Below are 22,719 nucleotides of genomic sequence, written 5' to 3' on the forward strand. Positions count from 1 at the left end.
CAGGATGTAAATATGTATTCAAACCATCATTAAAAATACATATGTTATTATCAGAGATAAAACCCTTAAGGAGATGTACACCTCCACTCCAATGCTACAATAACCAGCTTTGATCGATTGTTGATTCTTTAAACGGGCGAAAGTGAAGAGATATGTTGGTCTGTTCAACAACACCATTCTTCTTTACAGTAAACCGCTCAACAGCAGTGACTGACTGTTGGACAAATTCTTAGACAATTTGTTCTTCGGCCATGTCGGACAGGCAGCATGCTCTGTCATGGACAATGCCCTTACATGAGTCTTGAGTTCAGAAACAACAACCTTGATGTTGACAAACTCTTTCAATGAGTAGATTGTGCAAAGGAACAGCAATCTGTCACTTTACAGTGAGAGAACCGGAAGGAAGTGACACTTGAAAAACTCTCTGCAGATACCTGCAACACCTTTGAGGATTGCAAAAGGACTTAGCTTAATTGTTTCAATTACCAAAAAAATGTGGCCAATAGTCAGATCGAAAGGATGTATTCTTGTCAGACGAGGTATTGTCGAATTCTTTGTGTCTTCATTTTGAACAAGGGTCTTGGAAAGCCATGTCGATAGGAAAAGGATTCAGCACCTCTTTTCCCCACCCACCACGGAGTGTCAACAAGGACAGTCTTATGCTGCAGCGGACCTCCTAGCCGCAAAGACCGAGGGCAGCGGGGTGGTATACCCCAGCTACATGTACTTGCAGAACTGTAATTATCATACTGTCAACATGTTATGTGCTTTGTTTGTTGTTTAGCGCCGCACTCAGCAATATTCCAGCTAAATGATGACGGTCTGTAAATAATCGAATCTGGACCAGACAATCCAGTGATTGAGATCATGAGCATCGGTCCGCGCAAATGGAATACGATGACATGCATCAACCAAGGCAGCGAGCCTGACCACCCGATCCCGTTAGTCGCCTCTTACGACAAGCATAGTCGCCTTTTACGGCAAGCATGGGTTGCTGAAGACCTGTTCTATCTTCACGAGTCTCACCATTTTGTACTTTATGCAGTGTTGAAGTTGAATCTATTATACATCAGACCCGTGAAGATTTCGGGGTAGAATTGGTCTTCATCAACCCATACTTGTCGTAAAAGGCGACTATGCGTGTCGTGTTTCACTTTAAAAAACATTTGACACTTTAATATCAACCTTGATGATCAGTTTTTGCCAAGTTTCATCTTTTTAAGTATGTTTACAGTGTTTGGACAAAAAAGGTTTCTCATATATCTATTCGTGGTGACGTTTCAGTTCGGTTCAGTATATTTAAATCAGGTAAGATTTTTCAAATGTCCAATGTTTACAAACACCGATAATGTGAAATATCAATACCCATAGAGAGTGCCTGTTCCAAACAGAAACGAAAAAAAGTGATAAAAGAAGGTTCCATAGTCAAACTACAAATCGGGCACTTCTGTGATCTAAATTGCCATGGTCTTTTGAAATCGTTCGTTCGTTCTTTGTTGTTTAACGCCGCACTCAGCAAAATTACATCTATTCAACGGCGGACTGTAAATAATCGAGTCTGGACCAGACAATCCAGTGATTGACATCTTTGCCATCGATCCTCGCATTTTGGATACGATGACATGCACCAAACAAGTCAGCGAGCTTGACCACGAATTAGACCAATATCTGTATGTTACCGATTACAAAGATATCTTAAAAGGAGGCTAGAAATGACCTTTCAACTTGTGACAAGATGACAAATGACAAAAAAAGCGTGATTTCCGGATCTGTTTCCCAATAAGCAGTTATGTTTGAAGAATACAGAAGATAGAAACTAAAACATTATAAATGAAAAAAATATATATCTAACTCTAAACCATAGGTGCAAATATGAATTGTTACATCAAGTGTCTTGTTCCTCGTGTGACACGCTCACGTACTTGCACGTCCCTATATAAGTGCATTAATTTTGAACCCGACGTTAAACGCCATTTCATCTCACAGTCGATCATACAAATCTGGCCCTTCTGTCACCTGAGAAACGGTGTCTGTTAAAACTAAAAAAGACAACAGGGTCAGTAATATATCGGTGATATGTAAATATGTCTCTGAGTCAGTATTTTAAAAACCATGACACACAAACTTGTGACAAGGTGGCCTGTTAAAGACAAGTGTCGTGGTTTTCTTTTTCGGCAAGAAGTGTGATATCCGGATCTGTATTCGCTTCCCCATAAGCCATTCTGAAATTGAAAATAAATATGAAAAATATAAACTAATAAATGTATATGAATAAGTTTCTTTCTAACTGAAACAGCCATAGGAACAACATGACCTGTTACATTAGGTGCCTTCTTCCTCTCAGTATCCAACATCCCCTTAATTATTTGAATTGCATCTCATTTAATCTTAATCTGAAAATGTGAATACAAATGTAACACAACCACGATGCCGTGAGTTTATGAGAACTGTTGGTGTCAAGATTCATATTTCATAACATATCACAACTCATGCAGAAAGGCTTTCTGATGCTGCTCCACTAAAGGCAGTACATTTTTTTCTTCTGACCGTCTGTTTCTATTGAAACTAAGCATAGAGATGAGAAACACAAATGTTTGGAGTCATTTATGTATGAGTGAATGAGTGAATTTGATTTTACGCCGCTTTTAGCAATGTTCCAGCAATATCACGGCGGGGGACACCAGAAATGGGCTTCACACATTGTACCCATGTCGGGAATCGAGCCCGGGTCTTCGGCGTGACGAGCGAACGCTTTAACCACTAGGCTTCCCGACCGCCCCATTTATGTATGAATTAATAACTCACGTTCCGAGTTTCTCTGCTTCCCGAATTGTTTCTGGAAGCCTCTTGTTGAATGTTTCTGGGAGGAGTAGACATAGGAGTCCGGCCAGGGTGATCATGCTCCCGAATATCAGCATAGGCAGGATCTGACTGTATCTACCACTGATATGCATTGTCTGAAACAGGAAAAAATCTTCACTGGGAAATTAAGACAAATCATTCAGACATGCTTAACATTTTAAACAAATATTTCATATTATATTATATTTCCGCCATATCAAGGCCGAGAAGCGGTCATGTGTCATTCGACAGAAACGCATAATGACTCCATGTCTGGTCTGATAAGTTATGGCGTTGAGCTACTGAAAATAAAATGGGGATTACCCGAAAGTAGTATATCCAAAACCTATGCCAGATATGCCTTTCAGATAAGTCACTGTTTGTCTGAACATCCAAATGATGTTATAGATAGAACGCGATTTTGATATGTTAAATCTGACTTTGTCTTTTTATTATAAATTAAAACAATCATGGACTTTATGTAAGGTCAATACCCGATGTTTTGTGGATATTGCATTTATCGGGTCCATAAACCGGATTTGCCTCATGAAGTCCATAGTTGTAAAATGGCGCCAAAGGCATTATCAACGTATTCCTGACCTTGTTAGCCTCTCGAAAACAATTTTAACACTGATGACACTACTTCTTCACTGCGGCCAATAGAGTGTGTAAACTAGATATTATCACCTTTGTGTGAGCGACCCGCTGATAAGTTGGAAAGAAGAACAAAATCATTTCGTGACAAGAAAGCAATGAACGAAGATATGCATGCAGCTCCTCCCTTCAGCATAGTGACATACAACAGCTTCCTCCGACCAATCCGACCAGTGATGAGAGCATAGGAACACGCTTCTACCACATGACAGCAAACAGGAAGAAGTTGAGGCAGACATTGCCAGAGAGGGTGGTGACGTTCATGCTGAGGCCAAAGAAACCCAGACGACATAGATTGTGATAAAAAATATGTTTTGCTCCTTCATTTAGAAAATTGTGTTTGCAGCAACAAGAATCCCTTTTTCACTTGAAAATTTATCACTCACCAGATCATTGATATATGGTGACGAAATACTACCAACTCTACAGAAAACTGAGCAAAGCCCCGTGCCGAAATTCCTTGTTGTCGTCGGTAGTAATTCTGCTGTGAAGACGTAGACGGTGGCAAAAGCCGCGGATACAGAACTGTTGCCAAGACAGGCCAGTACTGTGATGATCCATGTGTTAGCTGGGGTAAAACCATAAAGAATCACACTTATTCATTGCAGCAATTTAGGAAATACTCCAGTTATGACCACATCAACCGTCATCTCTCCCTATCTTTATTTTAGTTAATCATTAACTTGCCCCCATACTGAGCTGACCTTGAACGGTCTACCTTAATAATTTACACTCTGCTTATGCCTAGCGACAGGATGAACACTGAACATGTATGTATTGGAACTTCATCAGTGTATTAGATATTAGGATCTGCCAGCTTAAAATGTTCATCAGTGAACTCCATCACTTGACGTTGTTATTAAAATAACGAGAAAACAAATTGGAAAGAAGAACACAGAACTCTTACGCGTTTTCGTGACAAAGAAGGGAATGAAAGTAGAAAAGCACGCAGCTCCTGCCATCAACATAGTGGCACTCAACAGCTTCCTCCGACCAATCCGGCTGATGAAGAGCATACAGAGAGCATATGAACATGCTTCTACCACAGAAAACAGGAAGTAATTGAGGTAGACGTTGCCAGAGAGGTTGGTGACGTTCATGCGGAGGCCAAAGAAACCCATTCCGATTGCCAACCTGTGTTTAACAAATGTGAAATTGATTATCCATTTAATATTTTATTTGACAATTTGTGAAAGACTAAAAAGACTATCACATGTTACAACTACATCGAAGTAATTCCTCATTAATGTACATACGTTGTCCTGATCATAGATAACTAGTCATCATTAAAGATAAATCAGTTTGTACATCTGTATGACATGAGAGAAACATGCAGAATAGTGAAATTTGAAGAATATTAGCCTTTAGACAAATCTGAATAATATTAGCCTTTAGACATGACTTCAGATGGACTTTGTTGGATGTTGTTTGCCGCTTGTAGTGTCGTCTACTTACTTCGTTTTGCAATTGCCCATAACATGATTCTTGTTGTGAGCACATATGCTAATTGAATTCGCGTTGCAGAATTAGAATAACAGTTTTAACATCCGCTCTTAAAGGGCAAGTAAATTCAAACTGTTGTCTGCATTTCTTTTAATAGCCCAAATCATACTAAATGAATCATGTGTTCTCTTACTCATTGATATATATATATATATATATATATATATATATATATATATATATATATATATATATATATTACCAAAAAAACAGAAACTGTCCCAGAAAATTCCTCAAGAAAATAGCTCAACAGTACAGCTAGCACTATATATTAACATTTGTTGAGGTGCTGAGTTTTAGAACGTAATCACGTCTTACCAGTTACAACAAATTACAACCATCCTCTTCAGCATTATAGGTGATCTAAACAGCTCCCAGAAGCGCTCACTTTGTTTATCGTTACAGATGACATTATCTAGTGTGGCATCAGGGATTTCAACTTTGTTGCATTTGGCAATTTTCAACATTGTTGTCTTTGCAGCTTTGTTCCTGCATTTGGTAATTTGCCATCTTGGAGACTCCGGGAGAAAGCTGAAACCATTTATAGACACCATCTAGGCTTTATTGAAATATATTTCTCAGCAAATTTTAGCTGCTTTGTTTTTGGACAAAACGGTTAAACAAAAATAGTTCCAATTCTTAACTCCAACAACCAAAGTGAGAAACTCAACAAACAAAAGAGACAGAAGATAACATGTTACAACAAACCTGGTGAGATTGTCCATGATAATGATATTAATTTAGAAAAATGGGAAAATACACTCACTACAAATAGACAAAGATGATACCAGGTATACTGATGGCGAGTTGTCTAGTCTTCCAGTCTCTCACCAGGAAGGCCACGAGAGCCAGAATCATGTTCCCAGCACTCCAGAAGAGATTCATTGCTACTCCTGTGATCATTCTCTTTGACGGGCCGACTATCTCCATGCCTGTGGTGACATGACGTGATGTGCATTCCTTTAGTTAACACAGATTTCGTCTGAGCATGGCGGATTTAGTTTTTGTTTTAGGCACACTCAGCAATATTCCAGCTAAATGACTTCGGTCTGTAACCAATTGAGTCTGGACCAGACAATCCAGTGATTGATATCATGAGCATCGATCTACGCACTTTGGATACGATGACATGCATCAACCAGGTCAGCGATTCTGACCAACCGATCCCGTTAGTCGCCTCTTACGACAAGCATAGCCGTCTCTTAGGACAAGTATGGGTTGCTGGATCTTCTCGGGTGCTTAATGTATACTGATTTGTTGAACCGTTTATACATATCACCCAAAACAATCTACATGTGACTACTCCAAACCAGGTGCCTACAAAATGAACGAAATTTTGATGTAGATTATTGTCAGTGAACGGAACAGATCACAGTCAAAGTAGAGGATGTGTCTTCCGTACTTACTGTATATAAAACAAGATAGGAATTGCGCGCTGAGTGTTCCAATCACAAGGAACACACTTGCCAGGAGAAGATAGAAGTTGGTGACCCAGATGAGACAGATGCTGAAGCTAACAGCACTGAACATTGCAACCAGCATCATTGTCCGACGTCCAAACCTAGAAAATATATTCTTATGAAATACCCTTAAAGCTACTTGGTACATGTATGTGTCGGGAATGTTGGCTCAGCATTTATTCACAACTACCAAGGGGCTCATAATTCCAGTTCAAACTGGACACAGGTGCGGTCGGGTAGTCTGGTGGTTAAAACGTTCTCTCGTCACGTCGAAGACCAGGGTTCGATTCCCTACATGGTTACAAAGTGTGAAGCCCATTTCTTTTGTCCCCCGCCGTGATATTGCTGGAATATTGCTAAAAGCGGCAGAAATGTGCTTCACACATTGTACCCATGTGGGGAATCGAACCCGAACGCTTTCCTTGCCCCCTTAGGAGAAACAGCCGAGTCCTTCATCTCTGACTCCACGGACTTCTGCTCCAAACTCAAGAACATCACCGATCCAGATCAAATCATCAGTTACGACGCAGTAACCTTCTTTACCAAAGTTCCCATAGATGACACTCTGCATCACTGAAACTCCTCTTGATACTAGCCTATCCAAAGAATCTATCATCACCCTCAACATCTCCTCTACCAGTAGGAAATCTGAAATCTACATGACCTACTTCGAACAGCAAGCCCTCGCCACATCACCCATCCAACCTATTTGCTGGTATAGGAAATTTGACGACACCTTTGTCGTCCTAAAACAAGACCGAAACCCAACCCCGCTACGACAACATCTTAACCAACAAAACCCCCGAGTACAGTTCACCATCGAAACAGAAAAGGACAACCAACTACCCTTCCTAGATGTCCTCGTCTCCAGAACCCCAACAAACAGAATCCAAACCATGATTACCCGGAAGCCCATCCACACCCACCAGTTTATCCACTTCAACTCCAACCACCCCCTTAGAACTAAGACTGGCATCATATCCACCCTCACTAAACGAGCCATCAACCTTTCTTTTGCTGACCCCAAACCTGAGATCGAACACCTCCGCAATTATCCACCCAATCTCGTCGACAAAGTCATCTCCTCTGTACTCCATCCCACGCCCAGATCTGCAACTCTTAAACCCGAATCAGCCATTCCGCATCGCCCTCCCGTTCAAAGCAAACGCCTCCCACATCATCAGCAGCCTCCTCAAACAGCACACCAATATTGACACCCACTTCACCAGCTCCAACTCCCTCAACACCCTGCTAAGTGCCAACGGCTGCAACACAACCAAACCTCAAGAGCCTAAAGGTGTAGTTTAGAAAATTGACTGCAACTGTGGACGATCAACTCAGAGAATCAAAGAGCACAACATCTGAACCATTAAATCAGACAGCAAATCAGCCATCTCGGAGCTTTATCAGCAACTGTCCTCTTCACAACATCAACGGCGACAACGTCCAAATCCCCTCCAACAACCTCCATGATTTCACTAAAAGAAAACTAACAGAAGCAGTCCACATCCGCCGCCACAAGCCACCAATCAACAGAGATCAAGGTTGTTTCATCCCATCCGCCTACTATGAACTCATAAAGCAATAATCACTTATCCTGTCCAAATGGCTTCCACCTATGTGTTCTCTGTCCATTGTGTTGTGACAGTATTATTCTTCTGTTGTCAACACTTTCCCTATGTTATCCAACTCATGTATGCAATTGTCATTACTGTTAATCCTCCACCTACTATATATGTTCCGTACTCTGTCCCTCATTCAGTCTTGCTTGACAACGGTATGAGGATCTATACCGAAACGTCGCCTTTACAGTATTAAAGAGGTCGTTATCCATAAAATTGTGTTTACCTTATAAATGTATTACTAGACACTCAATAGAGATGATAAAATAATAGTAATTAATGAAAATTATTGAGATACATTGTAAAAGATGGAGGATCGACACCATGTATACCACTGATTTATACCGATGCTAGCTTGGATAAGCCTTTCACGTTTATCGATACTGAAAAGGCTGAAGTTCTCAAAAGATTATTTTGTTTCCATACGTAATCTTGAGGCTAATAACCCTCCTTTACCTCCCTTTGATCAGGCTTGTGAATCCTTCCTAACTGATATCACCACACAAAAACAAGAAATTAGTGATCTTATCAAATTTTTACAATGTAACAAATCCAGTGGTCCTGATAGCATTAATCAAAAGCTGGTGAAGCAGCTAGTAATACAATTGCAATACAGTTATGTATCTTCTTCAATAAATCTCTACATTTGCATCTCCCTGGAAAGTAGCACATATCATGCTGCTGTATAACAGAGGAGAAAAATCCCTATCCTCGAATAATAGACCAATATGCTTATCATGCATACTTGGACAGTTACTGGAGAAACTTGTTTTGAAACATTTATGTTATCATTTTCAAAGAAATCAGTTTATGTGTGAGTTCCAATCCGGATTTATTCCAGGCTACTCTACTGTCTCGAATTACTTTGTTTCAACTGTTGACAAGCACGGATTTTATTGTATGATATTCTGTGATGTTTCCAAAGCGTTTGATACGGTTTGGCATAGAGGCCTACTATATAAACTTTAAAACATATGGTATAAATGGTAGTTGAAAGGTTAATTTTAAACACGGAAAAAAACGTACATGTATGTGTTAAGTATTCCAGTCCACTCTATTGTCTTGCAATTACTTCAAATATATAATAACATTGTTTTAACTGTTGACTAACACGGATTTTATTGTATGATATTCTGTGATGTCTCCAAAGCGTTTGATACGGTTTGGCATAGAGGCCTATTATTTAAACTTGAAAAATATGGTATAAATGGTCAACTCTTATCGTGGTTAATAGGTTACATTTCGAGGCGGAAACAATACGTATATGAAAATGATAGCCTGTCCTCATTGAATTACACCTCAGCTGGGCCACCTCAAGGTTCTATACTGGGTCCTTTTCTATTCATTGTATACATAAACGATTTGGCGGATAACCTATACACATTCAACTCCTTTATTTGCTGCATGCGCGTCTCTTGGTGCATTGTAAAACTTGACCCAGACAAAACAACATAATATTATGCAGCCACACAAACAATATTGCCAAACCTAATTTGGTCTATGATAATACTCCGCTTCATCACTGAAACACCTCGATGTTATTTTATCCCAAGATATGAAATGGTCTGCCCATATTGACAGTGTAATCAACTCTGCATCCAAAATGATATTTCTTTGCGAAAACTTACATATGTACTCGATAGACCAACATTATGTCAACTCTACAATGTTTTATACGACCAATTCTCGAATACGCATCTGAGGTCTGGGCAAACTGCACCTAGGCAACTCTGATAAACTTGGAAAGATTCAACTTGAAGCAGCTGGAATAGTTACTGAACTTCCTAAATACGCATCTCGAATTAGTTTACATTATGAAACAGGATGGGAGACACTCTCAAGCAGACATAAAACTAAAATAAATATGTAAAAAGGTATTAACAACCTATGCTAAGCTTAATGATCTTTTATCACCAAGAGTAGCCAACATTAGTCACCATAATCTTAGAAATAGAAACAATATTAGTACTTCACACGCTCGAACTGTTACGTTTATACTCTTTTATACCAGACACACTCAGGTGCCTTCTACACTTTCGTGCTTTAAATGTAGTGTTAAACCATATACAATATGTACCTCCTCTTTACTTCTTATCTGGGGAGAGAAGAGCAAATATTCTCCATACAAGTTTTAAGACATTCCTGTAGTTCCTTCAATGGGAATTTATTTGAAGTCAATTTGTCAGAAAACTTAACACGCCTGTGTGAAATCCACCTGAAAACGTTTATCGCCTTTTTATCGAATGTCCTCATTATAATGCCATTAGAACTTCATTATATAACAATATTTTATCAATTGGAGGTCAATTCACGATAAAACAATCCCCTATCGTAATAGTTCATGCACATGATAACATATCATATTTATATTCAAAAGCTTGACCCGCCGTGATATTGCTGGAATATAGCTAAAAGCGGCTTGAAACCAAACTCACTCACTCGAAACTTTGCAAAAACAAGAATTATATCATGTCAACAAAGAGATTTGATTAACAGTTTTATTAACTACAATTTATGCTCATTGCCATCTCGTATTTTACATTTGTTGTTCTACCATTGACATCCTCTCTCCAGATGACTGGTACCTTCATCACAGCAATAGTTGGTGTAATTGTTCTATTTAAAAATGTTACTGTTTATTTGAAAGTATCGGACTTTGTTTGCAGGTTATTTATTTCAATGTTTAACATTTACACTATTGTCCGCTACGTGTAAACCCGGGGTAGAATGTGTCCACGGCACCCCATTGTTTGTCCTAAGAGGCGACAAAATTGGGCAACCTGTTTGCCGTGGGTTGCGCCCCTGTGTCGGTGGAGGAAGGGATTCTGGTGGTTGAGGGCTCTGGAGCCAGGAACAGTGTTCCTTTGCCCAACACAGCACTTTGACAATGACTTCACCTAGACGGTTGGTACAATGGGCCTGGTTCTATCAATCGGCTGGTCACGCCATGCCCTGTGAATGAAACACGTTCATATTGACATATTTCAATTCATGTGAATGTTGGGTATATATGTTGTTAATGAATATTATATGATATCAACTTGCCTAGAGTCCCACGTCAAGAAGGCGGTGGCTCATGGGCCAATCTGGTACTATCAACCTCTGAGTTCTGTTTGTCTCCAATTTTTTGTCATGGGCCAAACAAGCCTGGCATTATATTTGGTAGACAAATTCAGCTATTCACGTTGCTTTTACTAGAGTATACCACCTCTGTATCCCTGATGTTTGCATGTTGGAGATCCGGTGCAAAAAAACTTCGCTCTTTGTGGCACTCCATGGTGGGTGTGGAGCAGAGGTGCTGAATTTTTTTCTTTCATCTCTCCCCAATAGCCTGGTTCAAACCGTTCCAAACGTAGACATGTCGATCTAGACTAAACTGATCAAACCGGAAATTCATCTCCTGTTTTGAATTCATGGGTCCGATTTGTGGTCATAGAAGCAGCTAATAAACAGCCAATTAAACTCATATCCCTTTGCCATTTCCAAAGCTGTATCTGGAATTTGTGGAGAAGTGAAGAATGTGACGCGTCTTCGTAGTGGCTCGCTCCTTTTTGAGTGTTCACTGAGACAGCAATCTCTCAATTTATCATTAACTACATTTGCCAATATTGAGGTTGCTGTGTCTGTGCACAAATCTTTGAATTCTTGCAGAGGCATTGTTCGTCCCAGAGCCAATTGCCTGTCCGACATGTCAAAACAGGAAATTACGGAAGAACTCAAACTCCAAGGAGTCAACATCGGAGTGGAGGTGTATGTCCCCAATCCACTCCGAACATTTGGTCATGGCTCTAAATATTGTGACCACTCTGTGATTTGTCAGTGTTGCGGCGGTGGACATGAGAACACCGATTGTGATGCAGAAATAAAATGTGCAAATTGCAAAGGACAACATCTGGCATCTTCGAAGCTATGTCCTGTGTGGCAAACCCAATCCCAAATTCTGAAGGTCAAGCATGAAAATAACATTTCATTTCATGAGGCAAAGAAACTTGTTGAAAATAAATCTCCTCCAACAGCAATAAATAAAACTTATCCTGCAGCTGTTGCTCATTCTGCTTCACAAACCTCACCAATCTCTATTCAGTTGTCCTGGGTAAAGTCAGATCAACCTGTCAGCATAACTTCAATCAGTACTTCAAACTGAATCTCTCTGAACCAGACAATGAGGTGTCTGATGCTGAAGTGCTTGTCACTGTAGAATCTGAGGCTCTTGAACCAGACCTTTGACCAGAAAAGAAAGAAAAAAACTTAATAGAAAACAGACAACTAGGAACTCCTCATCTTCAGATATAGTTGTCCATAACTCCTTTGATGCTCTGAACATGTATGTAACCCCATCGTCACAGAGAAGTAGTGTCCTTCCTCCTCAGGTGTACGTGAGCGTTCACCGCTTGAGCCACCATGACTCAATCGTCCAACATAATTCAATGGAATTGTAGAGGATTTAGGAATAATTTTAATGATTTACAACTTTTAATTCAAGATTTAAACCATCAGCAATGTGTTTGCAGGAAACCTATCTTAAAAACACAGATAAATGTGATATTAGAAAATATGATATGTATAATTTCTTCTCACCTCCAGGAGCAAAAGCCACTGGAGGTTCTTCCATCTTAGTCAGACAGGACGTATTTCATAGAGCTATTCCTCTCATCACCAATCTTCAAGCCGTTGCAGTCCAACTAACATTTCACATCACCTTCACTCTTTGCTCTTTGTATATTCCACCATCTTCTCCTCTACAGCAGGCCGATCTTCAGTCTTTATTTGACCAACCCCCTCAATCCTGTGTCATCATTGGTGACCTAAATGGACATAACCCTCTGTGGGGAGTGTTCATACCAACGCGACCGCCTCCGTGGACTAGTGGTAGAGCGTCCGCCCGGAGAGCGGAAGGTCCGGAGTTCCATCCCCGGACGCGTCATACCAAAAAACGTTAAAAGATGGTACTTGTTGTTACCCTGTCTGGCGCTCGGCATTAAGGGGCTAAAACAAGGACTGGTCGGCTCAGAGTCAGTATACTGTGTCTGAGTGGGGTATTTATGTTTAACTGCGACATGGTATCTCAGCGAGGTAGCACTATAAATCGGCACCAGTCCGGTCTAGTACAAGCAGCCACACACACACGTGCATGCACGTCGCTATATAATCATGATGACCTGTGTGACCACACTACTAAAATCTATTCTCCCAACTGATGAGCCACCTTCAACAAGGTGGAATTTTAATAGAGAAAATTGGCCCTTATTTCAACCCGTTGTTTTGAAACGCTGAAACCTGAAACTTCTCAAACTATACCAGACCCTATTCAGATGTTCTCAGAACAGACACTTTCAACTATATTTGATGCTATTTGGACGTAAGGGATTTTTCCTCCTTCGTGGCATGATCCAATTGTAGTCCCTATACCAAAACCTGGACGGGATCATACAGATCCATCAAATTACCGTCCGATATCTCTCACTAGCTGTGTTTGCAAAACCATGGAGCGTATGGTGAACAATCGATTAGTTTGGTATTTAGAAACCAATCATCTCAGATATACAATGTGGTTTCCGGAAAAATAGAAGTACATTGATCATCTAGTGCGTTTAGAATCGTTAAAAAAAATCCATTGTAAATAAATAACATGGTGTATCCATCTTTTTCGATTTAGAAAAAGCTTATGATACAACTTGGAAGCATGGCATTTTAAAAGATCTTCATGATTTTCGATTGCGAGGTCGTTTTCCTCAGTTTATATCCAGTTTTTTTCATTTCAAGTTCGTGTGGGTTCAACCCTGTCTAACCATTACAACCAGGATCAGGGTGTCCCACAAGGCAGTATCTTGTCTGTCACATTATTCAGCATTATAATTAACAGTCTCTCCAAGGTATTAAATGACTCAATTGATGGGTCACTCTTTGTAGATGGCTTCAACATATCTTGTCGTGGCAAAAACATGCAAACAATAGAAAGGAAACTGCAGCTATGCCTAAATTAAATCCAAAAGTGGCTTTTGAAAATGGTTTGAGATTTTCTAAAACAAAGACAAATTGTATCCATTTTTGAAGAAATTATAGACCACATAAAGACCCGGAACTACTGTTAAACGTCGCCCCCATCAAGGTTGAGGAGGCCAAGATCTTGGGTCTTATTTTTGATCGCCACCTAAGGTTTTTATCTCACATAAAATATCTTAAAACTAAATGCTTGAAGGCTCTGGATCTACTAAAAGTTGTTGCAAACACTAAATGGGGTGGGGATCAGACAACCTGTATAGATACCTTATTAGATCTAAACTAGATTATGGTTCAATTGTATATGGTGGAGCTGCTAAAAGTAATTTAAAGAAATCAGATAGCATACATCATCAAGAACTGAGACTCTGTCTTGGATCATTTAGAACCTCTCCTGTAGCAAGTTTGTATGTGGAGGCCGATGCGCCTTCGCTTGCACAACGCCGCAAAAAATTATCCCTCCAGTATGTAACTAAATTACGTACAAACCCATCAAATCCTGCTTATAACTGCGTCTTTCATCCTCTCAATGATGAACTGTTTTACAACAAGTCAAAGCTTATACCGCCACTTGGCATTTGGATCAAGCCATACATTGCAAATGCTAAAATTGACTTCGATATAATATCTCCATGCCGGCTTTTGTCTACTCCTCCCTGGCAAATAGTTAGTCCTATTAAAAATCTGTCTTGTACACATCCGATTTTAATCAAAATTATTGAATTGTTCAATGATCTTGCTACTGGCCAATACGACATCGTTTTTTTGTTGTTTACCGAGCGATGTTGGAATCATTGGTAACACAATAGCTGCTGCTGCTGCAAAAGCAGCACTCACCAAATCTGTGACACCACTTCTTATGCCATACAGTGATGGATTATAAGCCTGTTATTAGATGTTACATGAGGGATCTCATGCAGAAGAAGTAGGACACCCAAGTAGGTATCAATAAATTACATGAAATTAAACCAACTATCGGTTACACTTGCTTGGGCTGTCAGTCCATATTTGAAGAAGTCATTATGCGACGATGTCGTATTGGCCACAGCAGATATACCCACGAATATTTATTGAAAGGTGAGGATCCTCCATTCTGCATCCCTTGTGATGAAAGAATCACGGTCCAGCATGTCCTGCTTGACTGCATTGATTTTTCCATCACAAGGGATAAGTATTTCAATTTATCATCCATCAAAGATCCTTTTAGTCAAATCAGTGCTCTTTTAATCATCGCTTTTTTAAAAAAGAAATAGATATAACAGATAGATTTTGATCATAATACATGTATGTATACTATATAGAAAGTGATTTTTCATTTGGTAGAATGAATTTATAACTGAGATTGTTAGTGGCTGTATCTTCACAGCGGGTTGAAGTATTGTAAAACAATTGTCCCCATGAGAGGGTATGCAAGTCCGGTATCATTCATAGTATTTTTTCTTTTCTCTGTGATTTTAATCATAGTATTTTTTGTTGTTTTAACTGTTTGGCTAATAATTCTGACCATCGCTAGTTGCCAGAGGGACGCTGTAAATCCTGCTGTGGTGCCATGTAAGTAGCAGAAGTACTGTAAGTCCCCATGGTCCCTAGTATGGTGGCCTAACTTTGGTTGCTGGTGATCTGTAGCTCATTCTTATATTGTATCGTGACATAAAGTGATATCTTTTTTATGATTACATGCTAGTTTTAACGATTTATCTGTGATATTCTAGTTATTTTACAGTCCATTGATGACAGGTTTTTATTAATTGATAATATATAATAACTTCTCGTCACGATATGGCTGAAATATTGCCGATGTGACGTTAAATTTAACTCACTCACTCACTCAATCACTCACTGTCCTTGTGACGAATATGAATATGTGATGTGTACATCCCTGGCGATTTCAACTCTCGTGCATACAGTGACTTCACCAATGTATTATAGACCAGAAACGTATATTATGTCATGGAATACAACACTACTCATAGACTGTCTATACAGGTATCTCTTTGATTTGACGTCACTTGTTTCTTACGTCATAACTGAACCCGCTTACACTCCTACATTACCATACTGAGAGTACGGTGGGGTTCTCAGGATCGGTCTAATTGTCGGTCTAATTGTTTCACCGAAAGTAAGCCTATATTTCAGTTTACGGGCCAAATAGTCGTGGATAATCCCGCTATTGAAATCAAAGTTACTAAAACACTTGTGAATATCCTTGCCCACACGACCCGTGAAGATTCCGGTGTAAAAGGTGACTATGCTTGTCGTAAAAGGCGACTAACGGGATCGGGTGGTCAGGCTCGCTGACTTGGTTGATGCATGTCATCGATCCCAATTGCGTGGATCGATGCTCATGATATCAATCACTGGATTGTCTGGACCAGATTCGATTATTTACAGACCGCCATCATTTAGCTGGAATATTGCTGAGTGCGGCGTTCAACAACATACCAACCATCCAGCCAACCTTGCTCACACATGGGAGATAACATTTATCAAATCAACATATGATAAGAGCATGAGGTTAAAATGCTAGGGAATTAAGTTGACAGACAACACATTATAGCCTAGCAAACACAAAGTCAAAGATCTGAATCCTAGTGGCAAACTGCCTGGCAGTGATGAGTAGGTGAGGCGCTGATATCAGTGAACCACTGAGGTGGGTTCTACGTCACTGTGACAGTTATATAATATCAAAGTGGGAAAGAGATGATTCCTCACATGTCTGAGAGAGGTCCGCTGATGAAGACAGCAACAAGTTGACCCAACATCCCCATCATCTTAGCGTGGGTCACATATCTCTTCCGGTCACACACAAGATCCATCTAAAATATAAGCCGTACATGTGAATCCTGATGAACATATGAAACTGGAGGAACGAGAGGACAGCTTAATAGATTCATGTCTGCAAAACCGATAGTACTGGTACTGCAGCTGACATATATTTACAGATGACTATCTCATAAATGTTACCCGGAACTGTACAATCGATAGATCTCAAGCAAGTATGACCACTCACAGCCTGTACAACTGTAGAATCGTACACCGTCCTGTCGTATACCCATTCGTGACACGTCTTAGTGATGTTTTTGTGATTGCCGGAACCATCATCTGTCCAATTGGAGGAAGAGAACACATCACATGATGAGTACTTCAGGTCACCGTGGCCATGTGGAATAGTCCTGTTGATGAGGTCGGCGTGAGCTGCATCTTGGACTGCATATGAATCATTCCTTAATCCGGGGATGCTGCACCTGTGCAATACACATATAGTCTAGCATCAACTCATCGTCAATGCACGGATTTGTAAAAACAACGACCGCCTCCGTGGTGGGGCTGACAGCGCGACAGCCAGGGGATCTGAAGATGGATGGTTCCATCTCATGCAGCGTCATACCAAAAAACATTAAATGATGGTACTTGTTGTCCTACAGTGCTCTATGCTTTTTCATAGGATCCTAAACAAACATTTTATCGATCACTTATAATTAGATGTGTTCATTGATGTTCCTGCATTCTGATTAGCTGAATTGGTCACGTGTTATTGCATTCCATTTGGCTCCATTAAAAAATTAAGCCACGCCCACCGAGGCGGACTACTTTCGTTACTACGGAATGTCGGGGAATCCCAAAATTACATTTGAGGCAATTTCATTTCTGCTTAAGAGTATCGATAGTCATGCACAAGACATTTAGCAAAATTCCTGCATATTCCTACTTGATTGTTCAATACTCGTTGTACACAGTGTCATACCCGTGTGTCTTGAGCGTAAGTTGAGGCTTTATGCATAAAACAAGTAGTTTAACACAATGAAAGCCTGAAACGTGACCACGTTGTGAAAACATCGATTGATTCAGAACATTCCAGGTCATCATGACCATGACATCACTGAATAATGTCGATCGAATCTGTGCGTTAATGTTCGAGTCATTGCATTCCCAAACATGAATTACATGTATGTCATCTATTATTGTAGCAGGTGGTATTGTCGCCACATATGCTCATAAATTATGACTGCTTTCTTGAAAAATGCATAGAACTGTTTACATATTTCACATATCTCAGCTACACGTATGACATTAGACAAACAGTATAATAATTCAAGTTTATTGATTTAAATAATTATGCCATACATTTGTATTAATATTTCTTATGATGTCACTAATATTCTTAAACTAACATGATGCAGTTCATTTTAAAGCTAAATAACCCGATAAAGTCTTTGACTTAGGTTTTTATAACGAAATATCCTCCCCCAAAGTGAATTTCATTCTTAAGTGAGTAAAACATACCTTTATATACATAATTCTCCCAGATCCTTATATATTTGCTAACCGCACCTTCTATAAGCTATCATTTTCAAATAGGCAATCGGCGTTAGAATCTGCAGTACAAGTTTTGACTTTTAATATCCAGATAAAAGTATCTTTGTTTGCCAACTATTTTAAATTGTGAAACAATTAATTCACTGTTGTAAATTATGAAGAGATCAATGTCAGCGTTACATCCTTATCAAGTATTGCTATGAATATAGATATAAAATAACTCATTCCGATGAAAGAAATGCAATTCTTACTTCGAGATATATATATACTGAATCGCAAAAGAAACGTCAACCCAAGTAACATTGCATAAAAAGTTGTCATTTAAATATCGGGGTAATTTTTGTCAAAGTTTCTAAAATTTAACATAACCCTGTCCAAAAAAATGAAATTTGATGATAAAAAACAAAACAGATGACAATAAAACCGATCGCCCAAACACATCACGGCAACGGCCATGGTAACCCGATGCACATGAGTTCCGTGCAAACTGAAATGCACATGCGTTCCCCAATTTCTTGCCCTATAAAAATCCACCCCAGATCGGATAACATTCATTCGTTATTGAATTGCTACCGCATGCCAAGATTGACAAGAAATCAGCGACACCAAGCCCTTGGACGATTGCAAGCTGGACAAACCGCCCGGCAAGTAGCCAATTTATTTCAAGTCCACGTAAGGACCATATATAGGCTTCAGCAACGCTACCAGACCACCAACACTACAGATGACCGACAACGTAGTGGAAGACCAAGGGTCACCACCCGACGTCAGGATCTTCAAGATTGCTTTGTTACTGCTGCGGAAACTGCTCGACTGACCATGGGGACACACCAGCGACACATTAGTGCGGACACCGTGCGTCGACGATTGACGAGCAGATACCTCCACTGTCACAGGCCACAACGAGGATCCATTGTGACACCACGTCATCGCCGGGACCGTCTTCAGTCGCCAACACAGCACCAGCATTGGCGCCGCCAACAGTGGAGAAGAGTCCTCTTCTCAGACGAGAGCCGTTGATGTATGTCAACGGCATATGGCAGAGAGAGAGTCTGACGACGCCGTGCGGAACATTGTTCAGATGCTTGTGTTTTTAAGAGAGACTCGTAGGGTGGTCCGAGCATCAGGGTGTTGGGTGGAATTGGTCTTGCGCAGAGGGTCGGCCCTGTGGTCTTCGAGAACATCGGTCCAGGGAGAGGCAATGGTGTCGCAGCAGCTCGGTACATTGATCAAGTCTTGAGACCACACGCCAGACCTCATTTAGCACGTCGCCGCAACCACGAGTTTCAGCATGATAACGCCCGTGCCCACACTGCGAGAGCAACAAGAGACTTCCTCCAGCAGAATGGCATCAGAACCATACAGTGGCCTGTCCTCAGTCCTGATTTAAATCCCAATGAACAGTTGGGCGTGATTCAAAGACGGCTGAATGACGTCCGACCAAGGCCGACAACTGCAGCTGAACTGCGTCAGGTGTTCCTCAGAGTGTGGGCTCAAGTGCCTATGGCTTTCATCAACCGCCTCATCCATTCAATGTATCGACGTTGCACGGCAGTCATCAATGCACATGGCGGACACACGAGATACTGATTTGGGATGCCATTTTCTCAGAGACTATTGTTGGGTTTCACTTTAAGAACATTTAAAACTTTAATTTCAACCTTGATGATCAATTTTGCCAAGTTTCATCTTTTTAATATGTCTCAAAGTATGTTTACAGTGTTTGGACAAATATGGTTTCTCATATAACTATCCATGGGGACGTTGTATCTTTTGCGGTTCAGTATATATGAAACAGTTGATGAATGTTGTATACTTTTATACAAGTATTGAGTTATAAATATATTCCAAAATACTCAGCAACTTGGATCTGTATGTATGAGCACATGTATTTATAACACAATTAAAACTCCTGATAAAATAGCAAAGATGAAAAAGGTGTGATGTTTACCTGTGTTGAGGGACGTCGAAGAGAAAGACAACCAGAAGCATACCAACGACAGCATTCTGAACAGAAGGGAGAGACAGGAGGAAGTAGAGACGTCTCTGGTAGGGACCAAAGTCGCCAACTGTCACCAGCAACTCGTCAAAATGCATCTATAACTATAGGAACAACATCACATATGGTGTTACTGTGAAGGCAAAGTAACCAGCTGCCTGGTTCTGTGCTTGTAATTAAAAATTCCTAACCGCGCCCAATATTACAACGTGAATAAAATGCACGAATAGCAGGACGTCATGTGTATGGCTGTCTCGTCGTTATTGTTGATGCATGTACACCACGAGATTGTATTGCGATCTCTCATTGGGTTGCCTACAACTGTGTTAAAAATGTAAATGATAATTGGCTTTGCACATTGTACCAGTTTAGGGAATTCAGAACATGGTCAAGCTTTGTGACTTGGCTGGCTGCTTACAATCGTTTCAATACACGTAAATCGCTGATCTGATGTGCTTGCTCCACACTTCCGCTCGATTCCTTACAAGCTGCCGTGATGCAATGATGCAATGATAACAAGAGCGTTGAAACATTATTTACTCTGAAGCTTTTGCAGGATGAGCAAATGTTAAGCTGGTGTAAATAATGTATGAAGGAAGTGTGTTGAGGCATCCACAACTTCCAGCATGTCCGTGTTCTGTTTCTTTTGTGCTGCTATACCTTGCATTACATATCATGAGAAGATTCAGACGGATACTTTCTGTAATGCATTGTATGAGGATATTATCATCAACGTATTCATTTAAATATTAGAGTGGTCTAAGAGTTGTGCCTTTTAGAACTGACAGGATCCGCTGACTGTTGGTTTGAATTAGCCACGGTTGTGGCCTTTGGTCCCGTCAGCACATTGTGTGACACCTATTGCTACAGTTCAATATCGTCATAATTCTTAAAGGGAAAATATACAGTTTCCACTCGACCGATTGTTATCCTTACACAAGCGTTTTTTTATTATTATGTTACGTAACACATGCCTGCATTAATCATCTTATAATATGGAATTGCCTCCTTCCTGCGATGAAGTGGCACAAGCATACTGTGGAAAATAATACAGGCTCGTGATATGTGTAAGTAATTTTAGTGGCGTCAGAAACTGTTGGAAATACATTTGTAGTGAAGATCTTCAGCAACCTATAAGAAGAGGTAGCGGGATCGGGTGGTCAGGCTCGCTTACTTGGTAGATGCATGTCATCGATCTCAAACGAGGCTAGGGCGAATCCCTTGTGGTAACTAATCATGGGAAATCTTCAACTACAAGCTCGACTTTTTATGGCGTATTATTATGTGAGAAAAGGGATTAACCACTGTGTTCGGTTGTTACCGAAAAACCTACACACGAGTGATTAATCTTCCACGATCAGAACGAGGCTTTGCCGTTAACAGCCGAACACAGTGGTTAATCCTCTATGTATACATCCTGTATTCTAACTTGTTCTTCAATTCAAGTGTTAACATCCAGTATTGTTCCTCGTTCTTGACTTCGCGCATTTACGTCCGGTAATGCTACTTGTTGATGACTAGGTGTGTTTACATCGTTACCTTGCTTCCGCGTTGCGAGAAAATCAGATTTAATACAATCATGTAGCTTTCTTACTGTGTATTCTTGTAATTACTGGTAACACAGTTCCTGAGTTGTCACTGGTAATTATCTCCTTTTGCAAAAAAGTGTTGCTTTACATTTGCTATACATTCATTTGTTTCAACGGACGTTTGGTTTACACTGTATCCTTAGTGGATAGGGCGACATGGGTTTGCTTTTTTCATCCGTGGTTTGTGTTGATTTGTTTACTCTTCATTACTTGGAAGTAGGTCACATGTTTACACAAGTTCGGTGTTTTGGTTTTCCACTTCATGTATTTGCTTCAGTTCTCGGAGATAATAAGTGCTTTTTTCCGTTATTCCTTATTTACCACTAAGGCTAAACGGAAGTGTTCAAGACAAGGGAGGCCAGCCATTCATCGTGCAAAGTAACCCTGTCCGTATTCTTGTTATCACCGTCACAAATCTCTTTCCTCAAAACTAACACTGCCATGTGCATGTAGCATATATTCAGGAATTACAGCACATCACAGTACGTTAAAGGGTCACGACTGCAGAACAAGCATTGCATTTCGAAGAATAAACAATTTGTACGCATAATAAAGCAAAGCAACATTAGTTTTATATCCACATGAAAACATGATAGTGTCAAAAATATGTGTGTTGTATACTGATCTGCGTTAAAGTCGCTGCAGCAAAGCCTGAGGTGAATATTTTTTACATAACCTGATTAAAAAATTTAAATACTTAACTATATTCCATCATCCAACCCTAATTAGGTTTT

The 22,719-nt window shown here is 40.1% G+C and overlaps 1 protein-coding gene across 1 annotated transcript; it reads right to left on the reverse strand.

Annotated features, from left to right (window-relative positions):
• Window positions 1–2,084: 2,084 nt before the first annotated feature.
• Window positions 2,085–20,494, reverse strand: LOC139475049 (organic cation transporter protein-like). Its single transcript, XM_071258277.1, has 10 exons — window positions 20,349–20,494; window positions 17,091–17,325; window positions 16,793–16,896; window positions 6,405–6,559; window positions 5,765–5,930; window positions 5,317–5,529; window positions 4,403–4,629; window positions 3,882–4,063; window positions 2,806–2,957; window positions 2,085–2,222 (listed from the first exon to the last, which is right to left on the reverse strand). Exons 1-10 carry the CDS (start codon window positions 20,492–20,494, stop codon window positions 2,144–2,146), a joined length of 1,659 nt encoding a protein of 552 aa, XP_071114378.1. The 3' UTR covers window positions 2,085–2,143.
• Between the last annotated feature and the right edge of the window lie 2,225 nt (window positions 20,495–22,719).

Source organism: Haliotis cracherodii, unplaced genomic scaffold (genome assembly GCF_022045235.1).
Source record: "Haliotis cracherodii isolate W230 unplaced genomic scaffold, xgHalCrac1.p SCAF_3, whole genome shotgun sequence".
Taxonomy (NCBI): Eukaryota; Metazoa; Mollusca; class Gastropoda; order Lepetellida; family Haliotidae; genus Haliotis; species Haliotis cracherodii.